This window comes from Pituophis catenifer, unplaced genomic scaffold (assembly GCF_029215685.1).
Source record: "Pituophis catenifer annectens isolate HBS135680 unplaced genomic scaffold, rPitCat1.0.hap2 SCAF_18, whole genome shotgun sequence".
Classification (NCBI taxonomy): domain Eukaryota; kingdom Metazoa; phylum Chordata; class Lepidosauria; order Squamata; family Colubridae; genus Pituophis; species Pituophis catenifer.
The window spans coordinates 9,449,160-9,477,089 of NW_027256898.1; the positions used below are offsets into that span (position 1 = coordinate 9,449,160).

The 27,930-nt window shown below is 47.0% G+C and overlaps 1 protein-coding gene across 1 annotated transcript; it reads left to right on the forward strand.

The window, feature by feature from the left end:
- Positions 1-836: 836 nt before the first annotated feature.
- On the forward strand, positions 837-16,468 carry MICOS10 (mitochondrial contact site and cristae organizing system subunit 10). The gene is made up of 4 exons (XM_070956103.1): positions 837-942; positions 11,869-11,916; positions 14,615-14,724; positions 16,217-16,468. Exons 1-4 carry the CDS (start codon positions 876-878, stop codon positions 16,223-16,225), a joined length of 234 nt encoding a protein of 77 aa, XP_070812204.1. The 5' UTR covers positions 837-875; the 3' UTR covers positions 16,226-16,468.
- Positions 16,469-27,930: the final 11,462 nt, after the last annotated feature.

A 27,930-nucleotide genomic window follows, 5' to 3' on the forward strand; every position in this document is an offset into this window, starting at 1 on the left:
ATTTTGCAGCATCCTTACCCTGGTGTGGGGAAGGAATGGGGATTTTGCAGTATCCTTCCCCTGGAATGCAGTGGGAATGGAAATTTTGCAGTATCCTTCCCCTGCCACGCCCACCAAGCCACACCCACCAAGCCAAGCCACGCCCACCAAGCCACGCCCACAAAACCAGTAGTAAAAAAAAATTGGATTTCACCACTGGGAAGATGGGTGTTCAACAGGCAGAGCATGTGTCCCAACCTCAGCCACATTAAGCTGGGTGGACTTCAACTCCCAGAATTCCCCCAGCCAGGGCCTATAGATTTCAATTCCCAGAATTAATACTGGCTAAGGGAATTCTGGGAGTTGAAGTCCACCCAGTTAAAACACTGACCCAAAAGGCAGGAAACCAATCCGGGCGGAACTTATTCCCATATCTTTCTCACATATCATAATGTCGCCACTAAAATCAGGAAAATATAGAATATGAATATAAATAATATAAATGATATAATATAAATATAATCAATAAAATAGCAAATCAAAAGGTCAAGGACGGCTTGCACCCCTGGCAAAGAGGGGGATGCCAATGGATTTCCCCGTATTAGGCCGGTCCTGCTGGCTTTTCGGGCCTACTTTGCCCAAGGTCAAAATCGGCACCAGGTTGCCAGGGTTACCCTTGGTTGCCCTTGGCAACAGGCGGAGAAAAATAAAACCAAAAAAAGCAGCCTCTTTAAATATATATATATATATATATATATATATCCCTCCCCCTCCTCTTTTAAAGCTCTCGCGAGAGCGGCTGGGTTTGCGACGGAGCAAAGGCAGCTCTCGCGAGAAGTCCCGCCCGGGAAGGTGGGAGGAGGTTTGACTGACAGCGGAGGCGGGTAGCGGCCAAGATGGCGTCGGAGGGTGATCTAGGGAGGAAATGGGACCGTTGTCTGGCTGACTCCGCCGTCAAGCTGGGTGAGGGGGCAGGTTGAGGGGGGCTGCGTTTCGCGAGGAAGGGGCAGCGGGTGGGGGGGGAGGCCTGGGCTTTGAGAGGAACCGGGGCTGACCCCTTTTCTCCCTGGTTTTGCAATGGGGCAGCCTCAGCCAAGCCCCCCCCTCCCCTTGGCTTGCATTGCATGCTTTTAAAAAATGCATTTTAAATAATAATAATAAAAAAAGCTGCAAGCCCCTTTGCAAAAGCCCTGGAATGGGAATGGGGGGGGGAGGATACGGCTGCGCCCCACTTGGCAAAAGCCATTTTGCAAGCCCCCCCAGAGGCTGCCCAGGATGGGCTTCTCACCTGGGAAATGGGGGGGGGTGCTGTTCAGCCTCTCCTTCTGGGAGAGGTGGGGTGGGGGGGATCCCCAGACTGAGCCCTTGCAAAGCTTTCTGCCCCTTTCCTCCCTTTGGGACTGCATCCAGACAGAGCAGGGTTCACTTGCACTTCGTGGCACACCTTCCCCCACCCCCACCCCGAAAAAGCCCTTTTAGCCTCTCCCCCCTCCCCCTTCGCTAAAAATAGACTTACTGATATGCAATATTTTTAAAAATGTGTGTGAGCACAAAAAATAGCAGCAGTCTGCCTTTCAAATTCGGGTATCTTCTGAAGAGATGATGATGATGATTATATTATATTATTATTATATAATTAATTATTAATTATTATTAATATCATTATTATTATTATCATTATTATTATTATTTACTTTATCCATTAAACATTCATGTCAACTGAACTCAGTCAACTGAACATTCAAAAATGCATCACAAATACCATTGACTGGTGCTAATGGTTGATACGGGTTGCTGCCAGCATCCTAGGTATCAACCAAGTAGCTTCTTAATAATTATATTATTAATAATTATTGATGATGATGATGATCTCTTTTATTCCTGAAACATGAAACTCAGTCAACTGAACATTTAAAAATGCATCACAAAAACCATTGACTGGTGCTAATGGTTGATACGGGTTGCCGCCAGCGCCCTAGGTATCAACCAAGTACCTTCTTAATAATTATATTATTAATAATTATTATTATCCATTAAACATGGAACTCTGAACATTTAAAAATGCATCACAAATACCATTGACTGTTGCTAATGGTTGATACGGGTTGCCACCAGCGTCTTAGGGATCAACCAAGTACCTTCTTAATAATTATATTATTAATAATTATTATTATCCATTAAACATGGAACTCTGAACATTTAAAAATGCATCACAAATACCATTGACTGGTGCTAATGGTTGATACAGGTTGCTGCCAGCGTCCTAGGGATCAACCAAGTACCTTCTTAAGATGTACGATGTTCCAAGTAGCGCAGTTTTTTGCAGTTCCGCTGGTGTTATTGCAGGAAGCTGCAATTTTTTGCTGTATATTATAAAATTCTTGGACAGGGTACCAAGTGCCCCAATGACAATGGGTATCACAGTTACATGTTTCTTCCACAGCCGTGTAGTTTCGATGGCCAGGTCGCGATATTTCATGATTTTTTCCAGTTCTTTTTCTTTGACTCTGGCATCTCCTGGTACCGCGATGTCAATAAATTGTACGTTTTGGTTTTTGACATCACCATCATCACCATCATCATTATTATTAGATGGTGATATTATTATTAAGAGATGATGTTATTAATAATAATAATATTTACTTTATTCATTAAACATGAAACTCAGTCAACTGAACATTAAAAAATGCATCACAAATACCACTGACTGGTGCTAATGGTTGATACGGGTTGCTGCCAGCGTCCTAGGTATCAACCAAGTACCTGTTTAAGATATTATTATTATTGGAACACAACACGCCAGATATCACAGTTGTCGAAAACCGAAACTGCGGAACTGCAAAAAACTGCGCTACTTGGAACATTGTACATCTTAAGAAGGTACTTGGTTGATACCTAGGATGCTGGCAGCAACCTGTATCAACCATTAGCATCAGTCAGTGGTATTTGTGATGCATTTTTAAATGTTCAGTTGACTGAGTTTCATGTTTCAGGAATAAAAGAGATCATCATCATCATTATCATCAATAATTATTAATATAATTATTAATAATTAATTATCATGACCTTGTAGATAATCAGTGTGTGATATGATATTATTGATATCATCATCATCATGCCTTTTTATCACTAACCCATGAAAGCAAACATATCTAATATTCCTTCCTCCTATGTTCCCATAACAACAACCCTGTGAGGGTGAGTTGCGCTCAGAGACAGACAGACAGACAGACAGGTCCAAGGCCAGTGTTTAGATTATTAGGGCTTGTTGACATATGAATATGCTTGCCATAGAAAAAGCATGAAATCTATCACAGTGTTTAAAGGGTTTAGTATTTTCCTCTGCTGGCAGTTTGGTTGCCCCAACAGTTACAGGTGGTCCTCGACTTACGACCGCAGTCGAGGCCCAAATTTCTGTTGCTAAGCGAGACAGTTGTGGGTTTTGCCCATTTTATGACCTTTTCTTGCCACAGCAGTTAAGTGACTCTCTGCAGTTATATAAGGGGGGTCATGTGGTCATTAAGTGAATCTGGCTTCCCTGTTGATTATGCTTGTCATAAGGTCGCAAAAAAAAAAAAAGGTGAAACCCTGGGACTCTGCGACCGTCATAAATAGGAGTCAGTTGCCAAGCGTCTAAATTTTGATCAGGTGACGATAGGGGGGGGGATGCTGCAGTGGTCGTAAGTGCGGAAAACGATCCTGTCACTTTTTTTCAAGTGTCGTTGTAACTTTGAACGGCCACTAAACAAAAGGTAAATCAAGGACTTCCCTGTAGAAGGCAGAATTGTCTAATAGGGAACGGCCCATTTATTTTAATGATACCTTTCTGCCAAATGTCTTTTAATTGCATGTAAAAACCTGAAGTGCTCCAGAGACGGTGCGTATCTCCTGTTTCACGCTCCACTTAAAAAACATTCTGGAGCTCTCTAGAAATGTTGAAGCTCCAGATCACTTGAGCTAATTGAGCTAATTCTACTTTATTATGAATAGAATAGAATAGAATAGAATAGAATAGAATAGAATAGAATAGAGGAATGAAGAATAGAATAGAATAGAATAGAATAGAATAGAATAGAATAGAATAGAATAGAATAGAATAGAGGAATATAGAATAGAATAGAAGAATAGAATAGAATAGAATAGAATAGAATAGAATAGAATAGAATAGAATAGAATAGTGGAATGAAGAATAGAATAGAATAGAATAGAAAGTACAGAATATAATAGTGGAATGAAGAATAGAATAGAATAATATAGAATAGAATAGAAAGTACAGAATAGAATAGAATAGTGGAATGAAAGAATAGAATAGAATAGAATAGAATAGAATAGAATAGAATAGAATAGAATAGAATAGAATAGAATAGAATAGAATTCTTTATTGGCCAAGTGTGATTGGACACACAAGGAATTTGTCTTTGGTGCAGATGCTCTCAGTGTACATAAAAGAAAAGATACATTCATCAAGAATTATAAGGTGGAACACTTAATGATAGTCATAGGGTAGAAACAGGGTGGATAAAAATCAATGATTTTTTTAAAAAAATCAAAAAAATCAGATTTTTTTTTATTTAAATCGGATTTTTTTTTAATTTAAATCGGATTTTTTTGATTTTTATCGAATTTATTTTAATAAACTTTTGGGGTAAAAATCTATCGTAAGATAGTTTTCTATTTAAGATACATAAATAATTTAGTTTATTCAGCATGAAATGGAGCTTAGTTATGTAGCATGAGGCTGTATATTCTGCAACCCTGGGACTATCGGTGAGTCAACAGTGGGTCAAAGGAGTAGCAGAGATGACAGTTGCTCTTTAAAAATTATGATTTAAATCGAGTTGATTTAAATCAAGCCTTTTTACTAGTGATTTAAATCATGATTTAAATTGTGATTTAAATCAAATCCACCCTGGGCAGAAATAAGCAATCAAATCATATTAGGAAATAGTCAATATAAATCGTAAGGATACCAGCAACAAGGTTACAGTCATGCAGTCGTAAGTGGGAGGAGATGGGTGATGGGAACGATGAGAAGATTAATAGTAGTGCAGACGTAGTAAATAGTTTGACAGTGTTGAGGGAATGATTTGTTGAGCAGAGTGATGGAGTTTGGGACAACAACTGTCCTTGTGTCTAGTTGTTCTGGTGTGCAGTGCCCTATAGCGTCGTTTTGAGGGTAGGAATTGAAACCGTTTACCGTGTTAACAGTTTAACACTTCAGCCTGAACCAAGCAGGGCCAAGGATTAAGGCTGAGGCTGAAGATGTACAGACATATCTATAGGACCACAGTTGCGTCACCCTTAAAACCCACCCAGATGAGTCCTCCTAGCAGAGGCAAAATTGAACGTGGCAAACCTGATAACACGTGTGGCGACTCTCTCCCACGTGTTGGCAGTGGGCTGGCTCGAGTAACTAAAGGAGCCGCGATGCTCAGGGGAATAACCTTGAGTGCCCGGCATTTAAAGAGCTGTGCTGGCGCAGTGGTTAGAACGCAGCATTGCAGGCTGGCTCTTGCCCACTGCTGGCAGCTTGATCCTGACCGGCTCAAGGTTGACTCAGGCTTCCGTCCTTCCGAGATCGGGTCAAATGAGGATCTAGATTGTTGGGGGGGGCGGGGGGGCATTTGCTGGCTCTGTAAACCGCTTAGAGAGGGCTATAAAAGCACCGTGAAGCGGTATATAAGTCTCAGTTCCATTGCTATTTAGCTTAACTACTTTCTTAGTGGGAACTTTTGAAAGCCACACGGAAAAATTTTAAGCGGGACCTAGAGGAAAATGAAGAAAGGAACTACGAAGGGCTGAAATATTGACGCTTGCCCCCCCCTCTCCAAATGATGAGCTGCTCTGAAAATTTAACAGGCAAAATCTTATTCCTGACCCCACATCCACCTCTCTTCTCTTGGTTTCTTAACCTGCATTCTCCTTTTATAAAGTTTAAATCCCAACCTGAAAATTTCCCTTCCTTCCAGGACCTCTACCGCAAACCTCCAAGCAGTTATGTTCCTGCCTGAAATGTTCACGAAACCTTGTGCCCCAGAGATGCCCACCCAGCCCAACGAGTGCCTCTTTTTGACTCCCTATGCATCTCACACACACACACACACACACCCTTACCCCTCACTGGCCACGAACCAGGAGATGGGTTGGGCACAAAATTCATTGGAAGGAAATTGCCTAAGATGCTCCCGGCACGCACGCACACACACACACAAACAAACAAACACACACACACCGGCGTCTCGAGTTGGCACGGACTGCAAAACGTCTATCTGCGAGCCAACACCTATTTCCCACAGTTTCAAGTTTCGTATTATAAAACTTGTTTATCTGCAATGTGCAGGGGGCGGGGGGAGAGACACGACGGCTGCTTTGAATTGCAAATAACTTAATATCTGATTGATGCAGGGTAATTACAATTTGTCTGCTCTCTCCTGTGCAGGTAATAATTTAGACATTAAGTGAACAGGTGGAGAAGGCAGGCAAGCTGGGTGAGAACAAGCTCGACGTAGGCGAGCGGGGAGCTGAGGAAACGGGGTTCCCTGATTTTGGGGGCGGGGGGGAGAGACAACTAGGCAGATGTTACCATTTGAAAACACGCTGGAGGTCCGTTTGCAGCCCTTCTATTAATGGGCAAGCTCCAGATTCTCAAAATGCTACTCGCCATCCTCTGCCACTGCCTTTCTCGCCCCCCCCTCAGGTGCCAAGGCTCGCCTAAGCCTTCTTCCTGACCTTTGACCTTTCCCCCAGACAGGTGGGCACATCAAACGCCAACAGGGATAAGCTTGCCAGGCGCTTGGTTTCCGTGAAGACGGTTTTGTTTTGTTTTTTTTAAATAACTCCAGGAAGTGAGATTGAACAAGGAGTTGGTAGATGCCAAGGGAGAGCAATACCCCTGGATGCCACTTGTGCCCCCCCCCTGCTCCCCCAAGCAACTTCTCATGAGTCAGAAGACTCTTGCCTTAAGCAGACAGGGAGAAATTATCTCCTGCGCGATCCAGTAAGCCTACGGGAGACATGAATAATTGGTCTCAATAGGCAATTCTTGGCGAGGGAACCCCATCGTTTAACCTGGCGTAACCTGCCGATCCTTAGCGTGTCCTCGTCTAAACCGGGCTGCTGAAATCCCGGGGCTTGTTTTGAAGCGCAGATTTCCCCATTGCGTAACCAGCGCCCTTTGCCTTTTTTTCCCCGCCCAAGGTGCCCGGCAGGAATTTCTCAGCGCCCGCTTGATTTGACCTGGCATCATCGTGTTTAAAGCACAAAAGGTTTTTTTTTTTTTTTTTGCCCCGGAGCGCAAGCGGGAGCCGATATGCTGATTTCAGCTGCACCCGGAATTAATACATGCCCGCGCGGTGCCAGGGGTGCAGTTGCAGAGCTCAGCATAAACCAGCGTCGCCCTATTTGACAGGTAATTTCTTAAGCCCTCCTTAGCTTTCCCAGAAAGTCTTGGGAATATTGGGCGCCGCCATTTGCTGACTCCACAAAACAAATACTGAGTTGATTGTTGGAATCGAGATATTCGGGCCGGAAGTGGAAAAAAGTTATCCTTTTAAAGTTTCACAAGAGCCGTGTTTTTTCCCCTGTTCAGTCGCGTGGGTCTCTTTTCTGTGCCCCCACCCCCACCCCCCAAGCTCCAAAGAAGAGCTTTATCCTGGCGTAGAGTCCTTGTGATATTGGGGTTTTTGTTATTGTTAGTTGCGAAGTCGTGTCGGACCCATCGCAACCCCATGGACAACATTCTCTAGAGTCCATTGAAGCTCACGCCGACTGCTTCGGTGACTCCATCCAGCCACCTCGTTCTCTGCTGTCCCTTTCTTCTTTTGCCCTCCATCGTTCCCAGCATTCGGCTCTTCTCCAGGGAGTCCTTCCTTCTCATCAGATGGCCAAAGGATTTGAGTTTCCTCTTCAGGATCTGGCCTTCTAAAGAGCAGTCAGGGTTGATCTCCTCTAGGACCGACCGGTTGGATGGCCTTGCAGTCCAAGGGACTCGCAGGAGTCTTCTCCAGCACCAGAGTTCAAAGGCCTCCATTCTTTGGCGCTCAGCCTTCCTTACGGTCCCAACTTTCACGGCCATCCATTGCAACTGGGAAAACCATCGCCTTGACTATACGCACTTTTGTTGGCAGGGTGATGTCTCCGCTACAAGGGCATTAAAGGCCCCCCCCCAGCCTCGTTTCCAACGACGGGGAGAAGGAGGCCAAAGAACCCAACGCCCCTCGATTTCTGCTGTCTTGCAATCCACCTGCACAGTCCTGCCTGTGTGAATGTCAACCCGGGATTGGGCAACGTCCCCTTTTGACGGTTGCCAGTTTGATCTCACCTTTCTTGGCCAGGGGCCACTCCTCCTCCTCCTCCTTCTCAAGGCTGTCAACGCCTTACAGAAACACGCATGATTCAATTTAATTTGCATTCAAGACGAAGGTGTCGCCCTTCGGTGCTCGCAGCTGGGCCTGGAGTAATCCAGGGAAAGACAGGAACTTCTGAGTTCTTAAACCGGGCGTCGGAAAGCTTCCCAGACGGCTGTTTTAACCGCAAGCTTTTGCTCATTGATCGGGAATCCGTGGAGAAATCCTTTCCCAATAAAGCGCACTCAGTTCGCCATTAGCATTACAGACAGGACTAAGAGTTGGCTAGTCTGAAGAGAAGAAGAAATAGGGACGACGTAACAGGAGTCCAGTATTTGAGGAGCTGCCACAAAGAGGCAGGGGGTCAAATTATTCTCCCAAAGCCCCTGAAGGCAGGACGAGAAGCAATGGTTGGGAACTGATCGAAGAGAGAAGCAGCCTAGAACTTAGGAGAAACTTCCGAACGGAACAATTCACCAGTGGAACAGCTTGCCACCAGAAATCGTGGGCGCTCCATCCCTGGAGGTTTTTAAGAAGAGACTGGACAGTCCCTTATCTGAAAGGGGATGGAGTCTCCTCCTTCAGCAGAGGGTTTAACAGAGTTGGAAGGGACCTCGGAGGTCATCTAGCCCAACTCCCTTGCTCACACAGGAGACCTGTACTAGGGATTCGAACTGCCGACCTTTCTGATCGACAAGCTCAGCGTCTTAGCCACTGAGCCACCTAGTCAGAGTAGGTTGGATAGAAGACCTCCAAGATCTCTTCCAACTCTGTTATCCTATCCTATTCTATTCATTTCATTTCATTTCATTTCATTTCATTTCATTTCATTATTTCATTTATTCAAGATTAAACCATGTACAGGTAGTCCTGGACGTACCACAGTTCATTTAGTGACCGTTTGAAGTTACAACGGCACTGTAAAAAGTGACTTGGAGTTGGGACCATTCTTTTCACACTTAACAACCATTGCAGCCTCCCCGTGGTCACATGATCAAAATTTCGGACACTTGGCGCCTGACTCATATTTATGACGGTCTCGGTGTTCCGACGGTCTCCCGCGATCCCCTTTTGCGACCCACTTATAAGCAAAGTCAGTGGGGAAGCCGGATTCTCTTCCCCACCGTGTGACTGATTTAACGAGCACGGTGCTTCACGCCTGTGGCAAGGAACGGTCATAAAACGGAGCAGATGTCGCTTCATAAATGTTTGGCTCAGCCACGGGTAGGTTGGGCTCCGTTATAGTTGTAAGTCGAGGACTACCGTCGTAAGTGTGAAAAACTGTCATCGGTCACTCTTTTCAGTGCCTTTTGTCAGTTTGGTATAGATACGGAGAGAGAGAAGGTACAGAGACGTGAACGTAAGATTTCCTGCGAGGTTTTAAGTGGGCTTTTTCTGCCCTAAAAAAAAAAACACTGATCATCATTTCAGCTACAGTCGTGGCCAAAATTTGGAAAAGTGTATTTTCTAAAACTAGCTAATAACACCTTGGCTTCAGCACCGAATCCCATCGGCTGCCTGGGGGAGATCAGGAAGGCTTCCCAGTCACCAGATCCCTTCCCCAGCCAAGATCAAGGAATTTATTTTTTTATTTATTTTTTTGCCGTTGCTGACTCGCTTGCTCTGTTGTTGTTTTTTTTCTCTTCTCCAAGGAAGAGGAGATAGGAAGTTAAATTCCAAGGAAGTTAAGATAGGAGAATCACAGGTCAAAACTAAACTAGGAACAGGGACAGAGGTAAACATAACAGGTGTGACATGTCCAGAGGTGATTTTTTCAGCCGGTTCAGACCGGTTCGCCTGAACTGATAGCAGAATCGCGGGTGAGCCCGCCCACCTGCCCACCCCTATGCCATCCTATTTAGGCATGTTTTCGAGGCCAGGTGCATGCGTGGGAGACACGTGCGCATGCAAACGGGTAGTAACATAGTGTGAAACCCACCGCTGGACACGTCGTGGGGGTTCCTGTCCTATTTTCCATTTATCCTCCACGTCGTCCGAAATATTTTTTTTCCATCTTCTTTTCCCTCCCATCAAACCCAAACGCGGCAAAATCGCCCCCCTATTTCCTTCTCACCCGCTTGTTCAAAATTTATTAGAAATCTGAAAGATCACCCAAAGGTTGTGTTACAGAAAGGACTCCGTAGCCCAGCCTTCCCAGCACTGGGCTTCTTTTCAGATGCCCTCGCTGGGATTTCCAAGCTCTGACCCTCTGGGGTTTGGAGGAGATGCCTTTATAAAACCCGCTTCCTTTTTTTTAAATCAGTCGCGGCTGAACGAAAAAGAAAGGAATATTTATCATAGGCCCACCCGTCTTAAACCATTCCGGGCAGCTCGCGAGCTGTTTCTCGGTTTGAAACCAAGGCGTTTTTGATGACGTCTGGGCGGGTGAGCAGAACCTCCCACCTCTGCCGCTACAGATTCACCCGAACTGGGAGCAACCTGGCCTAATTCTCCTCTTTTAAATTTTTAACTCATTTGATTTTATAAATTGGGTGTTTTAATCTGTGTTTCGGCCAAAATATTTAATAATTTTAAGGGACTTTTAATATTTGTATTATCTGTATTTTATCTTGGCTGTTCACCGCCCTGAGTCCTCCGGGAGTAGGGCGGTATAGAAATTTGATTAATAAATAAATAAATAAATAAATAAATCCACCGCTGGTGCTCACGTCTGCCGAGCGCCAGCTCCTCCGACCATCGGCTTTTTCTCTTGTTTCTGACCTCCTCCTTTTCGCCAGCCAGATGTTTACGACCACAACTCCCATCCTTCCCAACCAGGCCCCAGGGGACCTTGCAATCCAACCCATCTGGAAGCAACCCGAGAGCTGTGGAAGACTTTTGATTGTTTCGTCGCCATCTCGAACGGTCGCAAACAGGCCGCCCAGGTGCCTGTTCACACGTCAACACTATCTCCTCCGTCAGCCGATACGCATTTGCGCTGCTCCGATCGGGCGCAGGGAAAGCCCCGGAGAGCCCCTGAGCGTAGGCAGAGAGCCACGCCGCTCTCTGCAGCTTCAGGCCTCCCTTTTCTCCTCCTCTGGGGGGGAGCGTAGGGTCAGCACTCGCTCAAACCGCCCCGCGGCTGTTTCAGGCCAGCCTTTCAACTTCGTAACGTTGCCAGGAAAATAAGCCCAAAGGAAATCTAAAACGGGGGAGGGGGGGATTTTGCATCACCAGATTTTTGGGGAGCTCGGGGGGGGGCTCTCTGCCTCCAGCCACTGTCCCTGTCCCAGAAGGGGGAAGAGGGAGCAGTTGGACATCCTTGAACAGGGAACACCTTCCTGGGTGGAGCGTTGAAACTTTTTGAGGCTTGCTGGCATCCCTCCCGTAACTGATTCACATCCTGTCGGTGTGCGAAGGCATCTTGGGGAGGGGGGAGGTCTTGCGTGAAGGTTGGGGAAGGGGGCACAAAGGACCTTCCTTTGATGTCTGGCCCACTGCCTTGAGACACACACACACACACACACACACCACACACACACCGATTAAGGCTGGTGGGAAGCCAGCAAGGCTGCCTTTAACTCTTCCTTCTGCTTCCTTTCAGGTGCTGGATTTGGCCTAGGCGTGGTCTTCTCCGTCATCTTCTTCAAAAGTGAGTGAGGGTCGGGTTCTCCAGCCTCTTCCTCCTGCTTTTTTTTTCCTTCCGCATTTCATCTGCTTTTCTTCCCGGCCCTTGGACCAGCACGTAAGGCTGGGCGAGGGTAGGCACCAGTGGTGGAATTCAAATTTTTTTTACTACCGGTTCTGTGGGCGGGGCTTGGTGGGTGTGGTGTGGCTTGGTGGGCGTGGCAAGGGAAGGATACTGCAAATTCCCCATTCCCTCCCCACTCCAGGGGAAGGATATTGCAAAATCCCCATTCCCATCCCACTCCAGGGGAAGGATATTGCAAAATCTCCATTCCCACCTCACTCCAGGGGAAGCATATTGCAAAATCTCCATTCCCATCCCACTCCAGGGGAAGGATATTGCAAAATCTCCATTCTCACCCCACTCCAGGGAACGGATACTGCAAAATCCCCATTCCCTCCCCACTCCAGGGGAAGGATACTTTAAAATCCCCATTCCCTCCCCACTCCAGGGGAAGGATATTGCAAAATTCCGATTCCCACCCCACTCCAGGGGAAGGATACTTTAAAATCCCCATTCCCTCCCCACTCTAGGGGAAGGATATTGCAAAATCCCCATTCCCACCCCACTCCTGGGGGAAGGATATTGCAAAATCCCCATTCCCACCCCACTCCTGGGGGGAAGGATATTGCAAAATCCCCATTCCCACCCCACTCCTGGGGCCAACCAGAGGTGGTATTTGCCGGTTCTCCGAACTGCTCAAAATTTCCGCTACCGGTTCGTCAGAACCTGCTGAATAGCACCCCCGGTCAGCACTTTGCCCCCCCTTGGAGATACGGGCACCCTCGGCGCCCTTCTTTCTTTTCAGGGATCCACCCAGAGATCCTCACCGCCATTTCGAGGCTGACGATCAGCCATGTTCAGGCTGGGCTTACATCTCCCCGGCTTCACCCTCAACCCTTTGTTTAGGCTTGCAAGATTGGCGTCGCCTCCGGTGCGGAGGGAATCTGGTGAGAAAGTAGAGGCGGTTTTTGTGGAGAAGAGAAACTGGGCGCGTATCTCGCTCCAGGCGCTTGGTGTGCCTTGGATGGTTTAATGTGAAAAAAGTGCAAGGAAATGCTTCGGCTTCACTGGTTAGCGGCACACGGTTATTGCCAAGCGGTTAGGAGACTGGCAAAGGCTTGGATAAACACCTGGCCTTTTACCCTAGCACATACCCGGGGCAGCTAACACAATTTCGATGTTGTTTTTTTTTAAAAAAAAACAAGCCCTGAATCTCAAACGGGGAAGGCTAATATTAAAAAATGAGCAAAATATGGTGAAAGAGGTAACAGAATAACCAAGAGTTCGAAGGGACCTTGGAGGTCTTCTAGTCCAACCCCTTGCTGACGCAGGAGACTGTGTACCATTTCAGATAAGTGTCTGTCCAGTCTCTTCTTAAAAGCCTCCAGGGATGAGGCACCCACCACTTCTGGTGGCAAGCTGTTCCACTGGTTAATGGTCCTCACTGTTAGGAAGTTTAATTCCAGGTTGCTTCTCTCCTTGATTAGCTTCTGCCCATTGTTTCTTGTCCTGCCTTCAGGTGCTTTGGAGAATGAGTTGACCCCCCACCTCCTCTTTGTGGCAGCCCCCTCAAATACCGGAAGGCTGCTCTCATGTCACCCCTAGTCCTTCTTTTCTCTAGACTAAACGTACCCAATTCTTGCAACAGTTTTTCATGTGTTTTAGTCTCCAGGCCCTTAATCGTCTTAGTTGCTCTTCTCTGCACTTTTTCCAGAGTCTCAACATCTTTTTTTGTAATGCGGTGACCAAAACTGGATGCAGTATTCCAGGTGTGCTCTTACCAAGACCTTATAAATTGGCATTAACACTTCTCACACTGTGTGTCAAGGCCAAGAGAGTGAGGCACCTCAAGGCACCTCCAATTAAGACTTCCTGATTTTGCCTTGCTGGTCTCTCTCTCTCTCTCTCTCCCTCCTTCCCCCTCCCTCTCTCTCCCTCTCCCTCTTTCCCTCTCTCTCTCTCCCTCTTTCCCTCTCTCTCTCTCATTGTATCTCTATGTCTCACCCTTCTCTCCCCCTCCCTCTCTCCCTCCCTCTCTCTGTATATGTCTCTCTCCTTTCTCTCCTCTCTCCCTCCCTCCCTCTGTATCTCCCTCCCTCCCTCCCTCTCTCTGTATGTCTCTCTCCTCTTTCTCTCCCTCTCTCCTCTCCCTCGCTCTCTCTCTCCCTCTCTCTGTATATGTCTCCTTTCTCTCCCTCTCTCCTCTCTCCCTCCCTCCCTCCCTCTCTGTATCTCTCTCCCTCCCTCCCTCTCTGTATGTCTCTCTCTTCTTTCTCTCCCTCGCTCCTCTCTCTCCCTACTTCTCTCTCTCTCTCTCCCTCCCCCTCCCTCCTTCTCTCTATATGTCTCTCTCCTCTCTCTCTCCCTCCCTCCCTCTCTGTATCTCTCTCTCTCCTCTTTCTCTCCCTCGCTCCTCTCTCTGTATCTCTCTCCTCTCTCCCTCACTCCCTGTCTCTGTATCTGTCTCTCTCCTCCTTCTCTTCCTCTCTCCTCTCTCTCCCTCACTCTCTCTCTCTCCCTCCCTCCATCTGTATATGTCTGTCTCCCTCTCTCTCTTTCTGTCATCCCCTTTGCCCTTCTAGGACTTTTCACTGTGGCCCGCGGGGCGAAACAGCCTTTTGGGCGTCCCGTGTTCCCTACGGTTTCCTTTTCCTTGCAGGAAAGACCTGGCCGCTGGCTTTCGGCTCGGGGATGGGACTAGGCATGGCGTATTCAAACTGCCAACACGACTTCCAGGCTCCTTACCTTCTCCACGGGAGATTCATCAAGGTGAGTCAGAGGACGGCCACCTGGCTCAAGAGGCCTCTCGGCGAATCCTTGGAAACGGAGGCCGCTCGCCGGACCCTTTTTAATGCAGTCCTCCGGCGATGCCCACCTGGGGAATCCCTGCGTGTCTCCCGACGCCTTTATAAACTCCGTCACCCGAGTTTACCTGCAACGGGAGAGGAGAAAACGGGAGTGAAGCTGGGGGCCCCGAATAAATCCAACGAAGCCCCTCCACCCCCAGGGATAACAGCACCCCCCCCCTCTGTTCCATGTATTCCTCTGAATTTGTCGTCACGAGAAAAAAGCGGCTGTTTTCTATTGTCTGCTGAGCGGGATTTGGAGATAAAAGATGCAAACTCGGGAGTGGAAGTGGGAGGTCTGCAGTCTGGAAACTTAGAAACGGCTTCGGTGGGGGGGGCCCTTCCCTCCCAATCCTTCCCTCTCTCTCTCGCCACCTCGGCTTCATTGTTCCTTGCCTGTCTGCCCCTAATTAATTCTTCTCTCCCTGCCCCCTGGAGGGACCTTTCCCTGCTGTGTGCTTTCCCTTCTGGCATCCCGAGACATCTGTGGGGCAGCTGAGTAGGGAAGATGGGAAGGGGGTGGGGGGGAGAGCGTTCGCCCCCTGCCTGGGATTTGGGGAGGGAGGGGTGTGAGGCTTTGTAAACAAGGCGCTGGGCCCAGGAACTGATCGGCTCTGCTCTCAGTTGGCCTCACCCTGTTTTTTTCCCCCCCAAGAGGCAGGAATGGGTCTTGACCAGGGCTGGGCTATTGGGGGTTCGCAGGGGTTTGGGAGAACCTCTAGTTAAGATTCTGTCCAGTTCGGAGAACCCCCAAATCCCACTCCTGGCTGGCCCTCCCCTCCCAGGAGTCCCCATACGGCCCGTTTTGGATGCAGGTAAGTGCAGAGCGCACATGGAGGTTCGCAGAGGGTGAAAAATGGGACTACTTTAAGTTTGGTAAGGCCAGAAATGGACCTTCCAGAGCCTAGAGAGGCTGTTTTCACCCTTCCGGAGGGCGAAAAACAGGCCTACTGGAAGTTTGGGGCCTCCGGAGCCTGGGGAGGCCGAAAAACAGGCCTACCGGAAGTTCGGGGCCTCCAGAGGGTCTTCAGAGCCTGGGGAGGCCAAAAAACAGGCCTACCGGATGTTCGGGGCCTCCAGAGGGCCTCCGGAGCCTGGGGAGGCCAAAAAACAGGCCTACCGGAAGTTTGGGGCCTCTGGAGCCTGGGGAGGCCGTTTCCACCCTCAGAGGTTCGAGCAAAACCTCTAGAACCTGGGGAGGGCAGAAACGCCCCCCCTCCCGTGGTGCAGGAGGCTGACTAGGCCACGCCACCGAGCAACCAGGCAGAGGACCCCTTGCTAAAATTTTTGAAGCCCACCCCTGATCTTGGCTCGAGGGAAACCCCCTCTGGAGACCCTCTACCACATCACAAAGCAACGCTGTTTTAGGGGGGGGTGTCTTCGCAGGTGTAACATGGGTTGCGTTTCCTCCACAGGAGCAGTGATGGGTCCTGAACTTTTCTGCGGCAGAGCAGCGGAGACACCTCGCCTTCCTCTCTGTGCGTGGGGGAGATGGGCACCCTGGAGACCCATGGACTTGCCGGCTGCCCCTTTGGGGAGGGGGCAGCCGCCACCCACCACCACCACCACCATCAGGCCTCCAAGCAAACCTTGATTTTGTATCTTCTTCGGGGGAACCACAGGGAAAGGTGCCGTTTTGGGAAAGGCAATAAAACTGGCAAAGCGTCCTTCGTCATTGTGTGTTGTGTATGTGTGCACAGGAGCCCCTCCGCCCACCCTTTTGTGTGTCAAACCAAGTGTGTGGGAAGGCATTCCCGTTTGAACTCACAGCTGCAACCACCTGCTCGCGATCTCCTTTGAAAGCCTCTCCCCGGCCCGGCGGGACAGCCGTCCTCCGTCCCTCTCCCTCCGTCCAAGTTTTGAGTTTGTCTTTCTCTTGGAAAAAGCATTCCTTCCCTAGAGATCCCACTCCCTTCTTTATTCTTTATTCTCTCCAGCCGGAGCCTCCTGGGGTCAGAAACGGCGCCTCTTTCAAGGTTAAAGTTCACCCAAGAGCGGGCAGGGCATGGGGCCCCATCTGGCCCTTGAACCCTCTCGCCAGGCGCCCGTCGAAGGCAGTACCAGGCTGGTCTCGTGGTGCAAGAGAGAGCCGGGGTGGTTTTGCCATCCAAGATCTGATCCAAAAATAGAGAGATTTTTCTTTTCAAAGGGGAAAAGAGTTGAGCAGCTCCTGATTTAAATCCGCCCAGAGTTAAAGAGAGAATAAAAAAACAACCGTAATCAATCGTAATCCGGCCAAGCATCTTCCCCCTTCACAGTGGCCAATGTCCCGGTCGGTGCCTCTGGGAAAGTCCACCACCAGAGCCCTTGCTTTTAAGCTAGACTGCTCCTGTAGAGGAATGCTCTGCAGATTGAAAAGAATCCATTTCTGAGCTCTTAGCTGCCGTTGGCAGTTTTATTCCGGTTATTTGTTTCGGGTTTTTTTATAACACCCGTTGACCGGAAGTCGTGAAGGAATGTACCGGGTTTCCCTGAAAATAAGACCCTGTCTTATTTTATTTTATTTTTTGGAACCCCGAAATAAGCACTTGGCCTTATTTTCGGGGGAGGTCTTATTATTTTGGAGCAAGACGGGGATCCTCTTGCCGTCTTACCCGATTTCCTGCTCTGCATTTAAATATTTTTGGGGAGGGCTTATTTTCGGGGGGAGAGGCTTATTTTAGCGCATGCGCTCAAAAGCCCCATTGGGCTTATTATCAGGGGAAGTCTTATTTTCAGGAAAAACAGGGTATTCTGTCCCTCAGCGTTGGGTGTTATCCAGAGGGAGTTTTGGATGACTAGCTTAAGCCACCCAGAATTCTCAACACAGCACCCCTTCGAGGACGTTCAGGTGGCATGTCTGAATTATTATTATTATTATTATTATTGGTTCAATTTATATGCCGCCCCTCTCTGGAGACTCGGGGCGGCTTACAACGCGTTAAGCAATATCCTTCATACTTTTGTATATACCTGCTTAGTAGGGCACCCCCAAAGCGGTGTTCTTTTTTATACAAAGTCAGCTTATTGCCCCCACAATCCGGGTCCTCATTTTACCGACCTTAGAAAGGATGGAAGGCTGAGTCAACCTTGAGCCTGGTGAGATTTGAACTCGCAGTAATTGCAGGCAGCTGGTGCTACTTAACAGCACTTTAGTCTGCTGCGCCACCAAGGCTCTTTATTATCCTTCGTTTTCTGGGCTACCCTGCCAGTGTCCTAGGAGCAGGCACCCTTCCAGGAAGAGCTGGCCGGGGTGCGGGGGAGCGCACGGATGCCTTCATTGCTGGACACCCATGGCGGAGACACTACGTCCAAATAAAAAGGGACGGGAACCTGACCGGGCCTTTGTTTCCCTCTTGGCATGCAGGCAGGGCCCGGCTGGATGTCGAAACAGGCCGTTCTAGGCACGGAAGGAGGGAGAGAGGAGAAAAAAAACAGCCCCTCTCGGCTCGAGTGCCCGAAGGAATGTTAAAAACTTGAGTCCCTACTTGCTCATCTGGAAATGATCACCGGTTTCTCGTTCGCTCTTTCTCTTTCCCGCTTTCTTCTTCCTTTAAAGCAGGCTGCCATCCCTCCGTCTCCTTTTAAGACCGAAGCCCCCAAACGGGGTGCTGGGATGCGTGTTTTTGCTTAACGATAAAAGGGGGACCTGCCGAGCCCCAGGCTCCCTTGATTTCGTTTGCACGCTCCGGCCAAACTGCATTTTCTCCCGATTTCTGCCTTTTTAATCTCTGGGTCTCCGGTTAGTTCTGGATGGATGAGTGACAGGTGGCAGGCTCTGCAGTCCTAAATTGCATTAACAGAGGGATACAATCAAGATCAAGAGAGGTACTAATACCACCCTATAAAGCCTTAGTAAGACCACACCTAGAATTCTGCATCCAGTTTTGGTCACCACACTATAAAAAAGATGTTGAGACTCTGGAAAAAGTGCAGAGAAGAGCAACTGAGATGATGAGGGGACTGGAGGCTAAAATATACGATGAACGGTTGCAGGAACTGGGCATGGCTGGTCTAGGGAAGAGAAGGACCAGGGAACACATGATAGCAGACTTCCTATATTTGAGGGGCTGCCCCAGAGGAGGAAGGGGGTCAAGCTATTTTCCAAAGCATCCGAAGGCCAGACAAGGAATAATGGATGGAGACTGAACAAGGAGAGATTCAAACTGGAAATAAGGAGGAATTTCCTGACAGGGAGAGCAATCAACCCACGGAACAGAGGTTGCCTTCGGAAGTTATGGAGCTTCATCCCTGGAGGCTTTCAAGAAGAGACTGGACTGCCATTTGTCAGAAATGGTGTATGGTCTCCTGCTTGGGTGGTGGGTTGGACTAGATGACCTCCAAGGTCCCTTCCGACTCTCTTCATCTGACTACAAGAACCCATGGGTGGAAGTGAATCAAGGAGAGAAGCAACCTGGAATTAAGGAGAAACAGTGAGGACCATTAACCAGTGGAACAGCTTGCCACCAGAAGTTGTGGGAGCTTCATCACTGGAGACTTGGAGACCATTTTTGAAGGCAACTTCCATGGGTCGATTGCTCTCGCTGTCAGAAAATTTCTCCTTATTTCTAGGTTGAATCTCTCCTTGATCAGTTTCCATCCATTATTCCTTGTCCGGCCTTCAGGTGCCTTGGAAAATAGCTTGACCCCCTTCCTCCTCTCTGTGGCAGCCCCTCAAATATTGGAAGACTGCCCTTGTCTTGTCTCCCCTGGTCCTTCTCTTCACTAGACCAGCCATGCCCAGTTCCTGCAACTGTTCATTGTATGTTTTAGCCTCCAGTCCCCTAATCCTCTTGGTTGCTCTTCTCTGCACTTTTTCTAGAGTCTCAACATCTTTTTTATAGTGTGGTGACCAAAACTGGATGCAGGATTCTAGGTGTGGTCTTACTAAGGCTTTATAGGGTGGTATTAGTATCTCCCTCGATCTTGATTGTATCCCTCTGTTAATGCAATTTAGGATTGCATTGGCTTTTTGGGCTGCCGCCAGAGTGGGCAGCTGATGGCAGGCAACGGGCAGTGACATGGTGGGCACCTCTTCTGCCCTCTGGGTACCCCCAGCTGGCTTCTTTACCCCCGTCCTAAATGCCTCAAGGCCAGAGGCTTCTCCCCAGATTCAAGCTGGGGGGAAAAAAAAGCATCGGCCACATGTCGACGGAGTAACCATCCTCCCTTCCCCACCCCCGTGTGGTGGGGTGCTCGTAAACGGGAGTCAGATCAAACATCATTTACTCACAGTTCTGCTGTGAGTGCCGTGCTTCACTGCCAGTTTGCGATTTGGCTTTCTTGCTTAAATCTCGCTGGTTTGAGTTATTCTGCCTGTTTTAAGAGCTCTAGAAAACCAGCCCTGTAGCTGTGCAGAAGGAAAGCCCCCCCACTCACCCACCCACACCCCGGTAGACCATCGGTGCAAAATCTCTCTCCTCTTTTTTGTGACTCAGGTAGACTACTCCTGGATTGGCAGGCTCAATTCCCACTTGGGTTTTATTTATTTCTACTTGTAGAGGTCCTCCTTCTTGCCTTACAATCCCTTACTTCTTGCCAAACCTCCTCCTCCCACCCAAGCAGAAGACCCTACGCCATTTCTGACCGATGGCAGTCCAGTCTCTTCTTGAAAGCCTCCAGGGATGAAGCTCCCACAACTTCCGAAGGCAGCTTCTGTTCCATCGATTGATTGTTCTCACTGTCAAAAAATTCCTCCTTATTTCCAGGTTGAATCTCTACTGTCACCAAGGTACCTTCTTTCACATGTGGTGGTCCTGTCCCGAAGCGATGAGGCATTGGAGAAAAATTCAAAATTGGCTACAAGAATCAACCAATGAAAAAATCGAATTGATACCTGAAACATTTCTCTTGGGAATACTAAAGACGAAATATCGGGGGGGGGGGGGGAAGATATCTAATCATACATATTCTCATTGCAGCAAGAATAGATTTACGCCCAATATTGGAAAGGAAAGGACACACCACCAGAGGAACATATTATTCAGAAGGTTCTAGAATGTGCCGAAATGAACAAATTAACGTTAGAATTAAATGAGAAAAAAGACTCAGAATATTATACGGTGTGGGATGACTGGTACAGGTGGATTGATAACAGAATAAAGAATAGATAAAAGTTAACATAAATCTTAAGATGCATATGTAAATGACGTTATATTACAATGAAAAGTAAAAGAAGACTCAATCTAACCTGTGTAGAAAAATAACACGGTCTGATTGATTGTACTGTATTGTATTATAATAAATTTCAATTAAAAAAAAAAAGAATCTCTCCTTGTTCAGTTTCCATCCATTATTCCTTGTCCGGCCTTCAGGTGTTTTGGAAAATAGCTTGACCCCCGCTTCTCTGTGACGCATTTTCTCTAGGGCCATGACTTTCGAAGAAGGATGTGGGGGGACATGATAGCAGTATTCCAGTATTTGAGGGGCTGCCACAAAGAAGAGGGGGGGGTCAACTTATTCTCCAAAGCACCTGAAGGCAAGACAAGAAACAATGGATGGAAACTAACCAAGGAGAGAAGCAACCTGGAATTAAGGAGAAACTTCCTAACAGTGAGGACAATTAACCAGTGGAACAGCTTGCCACCAGAAGTTTATTTATTTATTTATTTATGCAATTTATGCAATTTATGCAATTTATGCAATTTATATGCCACCCTTCTCCCGAAGGACTCAGGGCGGCTTACAAAGAATAAAATTCAACGATTTAAATTTAAATGTAAGTTAAAATCCAGTTTAAAAATTGATTAAAATTATCAATTTTAGACGGGTCAGTCCATTGGATGAAAGAGCCACGTCTTTCAGTTGTGGGTTGCTTCATCCCTGGAGGTTTTTAAGGAGGAGCCTGGACAACCATTTGTCCAAAATGGTATAAGGTGCTTCTGGTTCTGAGCAGGGGGTTGGACTAGAACACCTCTAAGGTCCCTTCCCGCTCGGTTATTCTGCTCTCTTTGGCTCCTTCTGTGCCAGCTTGTGAAAAGAAAAAAAAAAAAAACTCCACAAATTCTCTTCTTTTTTTTTTCCTTAACCTTCTTTTCAAAATTAAAAAAAAAAAAAAGTGAAAAAAAAGGGACGAAAGCTGATATCCGAAAAAAAAAAAGAGGAAGCAGCTGAGGTTTTTTAGATTCGGGGCCTCAGGAAGCCAGATCTGCCCCCTGCCGTCCAGCTGCATTCCAAAGAACCATCCCAGATGTTCTCCGCAACCCCTGCCAGAGTTCACACATGCCAGCCAGGCTCCCTTTGTGCAATCTCGTCTTCATTACGGAGGAGGGTGGTGGTGGTGGCAGAAACTGGCACGGCTGCTTGGAGAAGAATGCCCCAGGGCGCAGGGAGCAGGATGCAATCCGGGTGGCAGGGGAGGAGGGGGCCCCCCTCACTCCTTTCCCAAGAACCCAGGTGTGGGTTCGAAGCACAGATGGATGCCCGAGACGTTTCCTCCCACGCGGGTCTCTGGCCTTGTCTCGACATGTTCCCTCTTTGGCGCTCAACCAGAGCCGAGAAGCGAAGCTGCCAAGCCCGTGGCATCCGCCGACTGAGCTAAAACAGGTTTTCCCACCTACACGGTGCCCACTCCCAATGCCCAACCCGCTCTGCCTTCGGTCGATTCCCCCTGGCACCCCCCCGGGTATCTCCCCAGGAGCAGGGCACCGGGAAGGAAGCGTGCCGTGCCATTCCCTCAACCACGGGTGCAGTCTGATAGACTGCTTCGATCTTTGGAGGTTTCGCTGAAGGAGGAGAGGCGATTTCCTAGAAGGGGCAAACCGCCCCCACGCATCCTTGAAACGAAATTTCGAACCGGTGTGCCCAACAGATCCCGTTGATACCTCTGGCGCTGTGGGCAGCACCAGCCTCTCCAGGTTTCCAGAGCTGAATCTTTTCATCCAAGGGGGAACACCACCAAGGCAGAGCCCAGCTAAGCATCCCTGCAACAACCACATCCAGGATCCAAAGCCAAAAAGAAAGAAAGAAAGAAAGAAAAAGAAAGAAGAAAGAAAGAAAGAAAGAAAGAAAGAAAGAAAGAAAGAAAGAAAGAAAGAAAGAAAGAAAGAAAGAAAGAAAGAAGAAGGAAAGGAAGGAAGGAAGGAAGGAAGGAAGGAAGGAAGGAAGGAAGGAAGGAAGGAAAAGAAAAGGAAGGAAGGAAAGAAAGAAAGAGAGAGAGAGAGAGAAAGAGAGAGAGAGAGAGAGAAAGAAAGAAAGAAAGAAAGAAAGAAAGAAAGAAAGAAAGAAAGAAAGAAAGACAATTGCATCTAAACCTGGAGTTCTCCATAAGGCTGACACCCCCTCCCCACTCCAGCCACAAGTTGCGAAGTATTTGAGGGTGCAAAATCCAGCAAAGGAGACTTTTCATTATTTTTTTCCTCCTCTCTTCTCCCAAACTTGCTCATTCTTGCCTCTCTCAGAATATAGAATAGAATAGAATAGAATAGAATAGAATAGAATAGAATAGAATAGAATAGAATAGAATAGAATAGAAAATATGGAATGGAACAGAACAGAACAGAACAGAATAGAATAACAAAGTTGGAAGGGACCTTGGAGGTCTTCTAGTCCAACCCCCTGCTTAGGCAGGAAACCCTCCACCACTTCAGACAAATGGTTATCCAACATCTTCTTAAAAACTTCCAGTGTTGGAGCATTCACAACTTCTGGAGGCAAGTTGTTCCACGGATTAATTGTTCTAACTGTCAGGAAATTTCTCCTTACTTCTAAGTTGCTTCTCTCCTTGATTAGTTTTCATCCATTTCTTCTTGTCCTGCCTTCAGGGGCTTTGGAGAATAGCTTGACTCCCTCTTCTTTGGGGCAGCCCCTGCGATATTGGAAGACTGCTATCATGTCTCCCCTAGTCCTCCTCTTCATTAAAGTAGACATACCCAGTTCCTGCAACCGTTCTTCATATATGTTTTAGCCTCCAGTCCCCTAATCCTCTTTCTTGCTCTATTCAAAATGCTTCTAAAAATTCTCTTTTTTTCTCTCCTCCTCCTGAACTGACAGGAGCCAGAAGAGCTGAAATACAGAGGAGGAGGAGGAGGAGGAGGAGAAATGAGGCTGATTTATAAGCCAGTCCTTGCATCCTCCTCTTGAGGGATGGGCTAACCGATTTAAACTCTGCCTTAAGATGTTGCGGAAACTTCGGGGAAGCCGCAGATTCTGAACGGATTTTCCCTGGGCAGGAAGGGCTATGCCTCTGTTTCGCTCTAAGAACCTAACTTTTCCCCTTCCACCTCCGCTGCTCCAGTCTGCAGGAGTTTTGTGATTTTTCGTGTCCGTTTCTGGATCTTTGGGACAATTATTTCAACTTTTTTTTTTCTCTCCTGCTGCTGGATTTCAGTTGGTCCCGGAGAAATAACTTGCAATCGACTGGAAGTCTCTGGATCTCTCTGCAAATTTGAACACGGAAAATTATAAGTTTTTTCTTGAGGTTCAGATGCTTAATTGTCTCCCTTCTTCCTCTCTACCCTTTTTTTTTTTCCGGGGTTTTCCTTATCCTGGGATGCTCTGGCAGACATAACTTGTCAGAGGTTTTATTAGACACGGATTTCAACCTGGATTTTTTCTGCCGCTCCTGTGGACTTGGTTGAATAATAACCCTGTTTTAATCTTTGGCTGCTGCCTACGGGATCAAACTCTTGTTCCAGAAGGTGAGTCGATTTTAAAAATCGTTTTCCATCCGCCTTTTCCAGGTTTACAAACTGTTCTGCGGGGTTTCACTGGCTGAAGTCTAGGGCCACACTTTGCGCTAAATTTGACTTATCATAGGGTACGTCGGGGGGGAAAGGTCTGATTTTTTTCCTTTCCTGATAATCTGAAAAGATGTTTTTCTCTCTCTTTTTTTCCCCCCCTTGAATCCTTAAGTGGAAGATGTCACTGCTTATTTGTACCCTATGCCTATCATTAAGTGTTGTACCTTATGATTCTTGACGAACGTATCTTTTCTTTTATGTACACCGAGAGCTTCTGCACCAAAGACAAATTCCTTGTGTGTCTAATCACACTTGGCCAATAAAGAATTCTATTCTATTCTATTCTATTTGGCCACTATTTGGGGTCTGCAGTAAATGCTTCAACCTGTTTTGTGGACTCAGCCGCCTGCTTGGTAATATACACAGGTCCACGAACACAAGCCTGATGCGGTTCATATCCTTCGGCTTACGCGCTTCCAAACTTTAAAAGGAAACAAATGTGAAATTCCACATTGCACGGCCAAAGGGAGATGCGGCCAGTCAGCACCTTCTCTGCATTTCAAAAATTCATTTTTGTGTTTCGGAGGGAATCCTGCAACAATAGTGATCACGATCGGTTTTGTCTCTGGGGGGGGGAAAAAAAGGTGAAGTTTGATTCGCGACTTCTTTGCCGTAAACATTTGCACACCTTGTTTTTTTTCTGCTGGAAGATGGGTGTGCTTATTTGGGGTGTCAATCATGGGAACAAAGTTATCTTCAGAGATCCGCCTAGAAAGGCGGGCAAAGAGCAGTCACAGATGGAGACACCTGGGCGGACCGGAGATGCATCCATGCCAAAGAAATAATGTACTTTTTTCCCCTCCTTTTAGCTATAAATTGTACCAGCAATTCCAAAAGATTTATGTTGGAAGGGGTGAGTGGGTCGCTAGCGATTTCAAAATTATTTCCCCCTGCGCCAGACAGCAAAAGCTCAAAGATGCTAGTCCATAAGGTAATAATAATTCTCCTTCACACCCACCCCCATCCACTTTCCAAGGGGTTGGGTGAAAGGGGGGAGCAAACCTGCAGTCTCTTCGCCACTCATCAAGACCAGATATTTTTAAAATGCTCCCCTCCATCCATACACTTTCTTCCCTCTCATCCTCCCCTGTGATGGATGGCTTGAAAGAGGAGAAACCTTCGCAAATAAATCAGTTGCAGATGAGAAACGTGCTGGAGGGAACTGGGGTTTTTTTTTTTGCAGCCATTAAAATATTTCCATCTGTCTTTCCTCGGATCCTTTCTCTGCTCAACAACAAAAAAAATCCGTGAAAAATCCCAGGCTGGAAATGTTTTTAGGAACATCTTCCAATCCTCTCTCTCTCTCTCTCTCTCTCTCTCTCCCCCTTACCGCTGCTTCAGAATGAAAAAGAAGGATCTGAAATGTATTAATTTGGGCCTGACTTTGAATACCAGAGGGAAAAAACATTGCCTTTCAACAACCAGGAGACAAACTTGTCTTCTTACTGTTTAAAAAAAAAAAAATGAAGTTAAAACCTTGCATGCATTTAAAAAAAACAAAACAATTTTGCGGTTACCCAAAGGGACTTTTTTTTTAAAAAAAAAAAAAACCTATTATTACCTCTGTTAAAAATGACATTTATTTGGGCTGCCTTAAGGGGTGAAATTAAACTCCGTATTTGTTTTACAGTGATTCTAATTAGTTGGACCGTCCAATTCGCTTTATTAGAGATTAGACACCCTTAATATTATAACATCTCCCGGGCCATTTTGCGCAGCGGCTGTTATTATTATTATCCACTTAAAGAGAATCGGATCAAATAATGCTCAGTCACAGTTTCTCCCCCCCCCCCCTTAAAATTGAGAAAAAGACAAGTTGGACCAAACAAGTGAACGAAGCTATCCATGAAGTCGGTTTAAAAAAATAAAATAAAAATACAGGACGGGGGAACCCCCCCCTCCAATTTAAAATCATTCCGTGGTTTGAAACCAACCTAATAACACAACGTATTATACTTTTATACTTTGCTCTTCCAGCATTGGGTGCTGAATTGTTTGCGGGAGGTAGACTACTCCTGGATAGGAAGGTTCTACTTTGTTTTTTCCTCCTTCTGTATCCTGCCTCTTAAAAGGGGACAACAAAACCTTTTAAATCAAGATTTAAAATTAATTTAAAGTAGTAGACATTCAGAAGGGAAAGCAGAAATTCTTTAAAAGCGAAGCTTTTAAGCAGATTCTTAATACTTGGCGGGAGGGGAGGGGGCTTCTAAAATGTCTCCCTCTCCACACACACACATTACTACATCCTCATTTACAATTACAATTCCTGATTTCTTTTAACCACCCCCTTTTTTTCTGGATGATTAAAAGCTCCGATACCTTTTGCTTTTCGACTAAAGCGGAACTCTTGCTTTCGCTCTTTAATGATTTGGGTTTTTCAATCTGAAAACCTGCCCCGTCTTGTCTCCCTCTGAGAAGCCAAACCAGATTAGGCCAAGTTAGGACTTGGAGAGGAAAGCTGGTTGGGAACATCCGATGTTCCCTGCTCCACTCCCAGGATCTAGAATGGGAAAACTGGGCGGCTAAAAACCTGGTTAGCTTGGTTCCTTCCACACCCCTTGGTCCAGGGGTGAAATGCTCCTGGTTCGGACCGGATCGCCCGATCCGGTAGCGATGGAGGCGGGTGGTTCGGAGAACCGGTAGCAAAAATCCCTGCCCCCCCTCCCCACCATGACCAGCTGAGCCACACGATCATCAGAGGCTTTTTTTTTTTACTTTTAAAAGCATTTTTTCTACAATCTCTTCCGAGGAAAAAATGCTTTTAAAAGTAAAAAAAAAAAGCCTCTGATGATCGCACGGCTCGGCTGGGATCGTCAGAGGTTTCCAAAGCATTTTTTTTCGGCAACCTCTTGGCTGAAGAGGTGGTTAAAAAAAATGCTTTGAAAAGCCTCTGACGATCCCAGCTGAGTTGCCTGATCTGCAGAGGCTTTTCAAAGCATTAGAAAAAATGCTTTGAAAAGTTTTTTTTTTTTAAGTTGGCCACACCCACCCAGTCGCATTACCCCACCACCACCAAGCCATACCCACAGAACCGGTAGTAACAAATTTTACATTTCCCCCCTGCCTTGGTTTCTCCAAAGGCGACTTGTGGGTTTCCCTTTCCTTCTGAGGCTAACCATGATTGCTACTCCTCTTGTGATCCTGGTTTGGGAGGAAAGAGACCACTTTCTCCAGAAATAGCCACGATGGCAAGAGGTTACCCTCGCACAATGGTGGTTTTTGAGTCTCTTAAAGTTTCCTGGAGGTGCAAATCAAGTTAGAAGCGAGCAAAACACTCTTTTTTTTTCTAAGTTTGCCTCCGGATCTCTGAGCATCATTGTGGTCCTGGTCAACAGACCAACAGATCTAACATCTCATGTCAGCAGTTTATAAATCTTTTCAGGCACGCTCTTTCAGGCGGTAAAACTGTT